The sequence below is a fragment of the Tachysurus fulvidraco genome, chromosome 20 (genome assembly GCF_022655615.1).
Source record: "Tachysurus fulvidraco isolate hzauxx_2018 chromosome 20, HZAU_PFXX_2.0, whole genome shotgun sequence".
Classification (NCBI taxonomy): Eukaryota; Metazoa; Chordata; class Actinopteri; order Siluriformes; family Bagridae; genus Tachysurus; species Tachysurus fulvidraco.
In genome coordinates, this window is record NC_062537.1 from 13,640,867 (window position 1) to 13,643,828 (window position 2,962).

At 43.4% G+C, this 2,962-nt stretch overlaps 1 protein-coding gene across 4 annotated transcripts in view; it reads left to right on the top strand.

Moving 5' to 3' along the window:
• The first annotated feature begins 2,614 nt into the window (after positions 1-2,614).
• The window catches only part of ubxn8 (UBX domain protein 8), an 8,559-nt gene continuing 8,211 nt past the window's right edge, over positions 2,615-2,962 (top strand). For all 4 annotated transcript variants that reach the window (XM_027141061.2, XM_027141063.2, XM_027141062.2 and 1 more), the window contains exon 1: positions 2,615-2,769. In XM_027141061.2, the coding sequence (XP_026996862.1) occupies positions 2,685-2,769 (85 nt within the window). In that variant the 5' untranslated portion in view covers positions 2,615-2,684. The remainder of the gene's footprint in view (positions 2,770-2,962) is intronic.

A 2,962-nucleotide genomic window follows, 5' to 3' on the forward strand; every position in this document is an offset into this window, starting at 1 on the left:
TTCAGCTCATCACTCGTAACCAAGCACTCAGTTACATAGTTTACTCAGGTAATGTTGCCAGTCAAACCTGCCTATAGGTTTTTGGGAAGAGGGAGGAAACTGATGAATCTGACCATGCTACACTGATCTCTCTCATCACCAGATTGTTTCCCTCTACTGAACTACAGCTCACTAAATAATAAAACATTAAATATTTTATATGTAAGTACCATTAACTAGAGCAGAGGTTAATACTACTATAAAGGATTATATGCACAAAACATGGCATAGACATAATTGAAATGGGATGACATCTATATAGTATTGATGTCTCATACACATGTAGGCATGAGTATGAGGCAGGGAGTAATCTAAAAGAAGAGATGATAATTACACACTTTAGAACAGGCCATGCCGAATTAAATTTCACAAAAGAGAATAAGAAAACACCCCACTGGACTTTGTACTGGCTGTAATGCACAACAAATAGTGAAACACATATTAAACACATCCTGTTTCAACTATGTCCATCTCTGCTCTTCAGGACTGCTTTGAGTGCACTGGAACATCTTTAGGGACTGGAACATCTTCAGGGAGGCTGCAACCAACAGTGACTCTGTCGATTTGGAGGAGTACACGGTATCAGTGACCAGCTACATCGGAAAGTGCATTGATGACGTGACCGTCTCTAAGACCTTCACCACACGCTCCAACCAGAGGACATGAATGACTGCTAAAGTGCGTGCGCTGCTGAAGACTAGACACCTAGCTTTCAGAACAGGGTACAGGGTGGCCATAAAAACTGCAAGGGCCAAACTGTCCCGAGCCAACAGAGAGGCAAAGCGTGCACATGCCCAGACAATCCACAGCCACTTCCAAGGCCATCCCTCCACCCAATAATCAGGTACTCTGTCTATCCACGGCCGACGTGAGGAGAACTCTATGCAGAGTTAACCCACGGAAGGCGGCTGGACCAGACAACATTCCTGGCAGGGTGCTCAGGGAATGTGCAGAACAGCTAGCAGATGTCTTCACTGACATCTTTAACATTTCCCTGAGCAGCTGTGTTGTTCCTAAGTGCCTCAAGACAACCACCATTGTCCCCGTCCCAAAGAAGTCTACAGTGTCCTGCCTCAATGATTATCGTCCTGTCACACTCACACCCATCGTCATGAAGTGCTTTGAGAAGGCAGTCATTAGGCACATTAAGACCCAGTTACCACCCTCATTGGACCCCCTACAGTTCGCGCATCATCCAAACCGCTACACGGACGATGCCATTGCCACAGCCCTTCATTTAGCCCTCACCCACCTGGACAATAAAGACACTTACGTACGTTTTCAGGAGGTTGCACCGATGCACTTTATGTGGCTAGGACTAACTTACTAAGTCCTTTTAGCTCTGTCTTTGTTTTATGTAGCACCACGATACTGGAGAAACGTTGTCTCATTTCACATTTCAGCTTCTTGACTTGGCTTGACTTGACTTGACTTAATTATATTGTAAAAGGTATGAGAGAGAAAGAACAGCTAGAAATGCTAATTGGAAAACAATATGCCATTAGAGGAAATAATTCTGCTGTTCATCCCAGGTGATTCATCCCCAGGTCATGATCTTGCTATATCCTTGCACAACGATCCGATCTGTGACTGAACGGGAGATCGGATCGTTGTGCTCTCATGTTGCTAATGTGACTCGCTCATGTCGGTTTCTTCTCTACAACATTAGAAGGATTCGGCCATTTTTGTCCACACAGACTGCTCAGGTACTTGTTCAGTCTCTTTTCATTTCTAGACTGGATTACTGCAATGCACTGCTGGCAAGTCTACCTATGAATGCAATCCGTCCTCTGCAAATGATCCAAAATGCAGCTGCCCGGCTTGTTTTCAACCTGCCAAAGTTCTCGCATACCACCCCGCTGCTGCGATCCCTCCACTGGCTTCTGGTAGCTGCACGCATCCGATTCAAAACACTGATGCTGGCCTACAAAGCCAAAAATGGACCAGCTCCCTCTTACCTCAAAGCCCTCATCATTCCTCGCATTGCACCCCGCAGCCTCAACGTGGGGAACACTGGTTCGACCATCTCTCAGGGTAAGAGGCAAGTATTCTACAAGACTCTTCTCTGTTCTGGCACCAAGTTGGTGGAATGAACTTCCCCTAGAGGTCCGGACAGCTGAGTCACTGGCTATTTTCAAGCGGCGGTTGAAGACCTACTTATTCAGGAAACACTTCAACTAGCACTTCTTTCCTTATCTTTTGCATTTAAAAAAAAAAACAAAAAAAATAACTTTGACACTTTTTCATTGTAACTTTGAACAAATGTTTTAAACTCATGGTATCTTAAGTATGTAACCTAGTGAACCAGCATTAATGTATTCGATGCTAGAGATTTAAGCACTTATGTACGTCGCTCTGGATAAGGGGGTCTGCCAAATGCTGTAAATGTAAATGTAAATGTAATTCTGACAACGTATGAAAAAGTGTGCAAGCTTCTAAAAAAATATCCGAGAGTTAGTTAAATGAGAGAATTTAGTTCTCCAATTTTTATCTTTTATAAGCTGCCAAGTTTCTGTTCACACTTCAGTCCAGTAGGTGGCGGTAATGCACATTAAGCTGGTTTGCCAACAGCCATTAAAACCAAAAGAAGGAGAAGAAGAAGAAAAAAAAAGTGGACGAAGACGAAGAAGCATTCGAACGGGAAAATGGCTGCATCGAGAGAGTTTTTTTTTATTGGCGTTTTCTTTTTCTCGGTATTTTGTATTGCATCATGGAAGTTTTCATTAATAGGTGATGTGTCTGTTAATTAAAAGTTTGTAATCTGTTCCTAGCTCTCAGCTAAGAAATACACTAAAAACTGTTGTTGTGGCTGTTGTTGTTGTGGCTGTTGTTGTTGTGGCTGTCGTTGTGGCTGTTGTTGTTGTGGCTGTTGTTGTTGTGGCTGTTGTTGTTGTGGCTGTTGTTGTTGTGGCTGTTGTTGTTG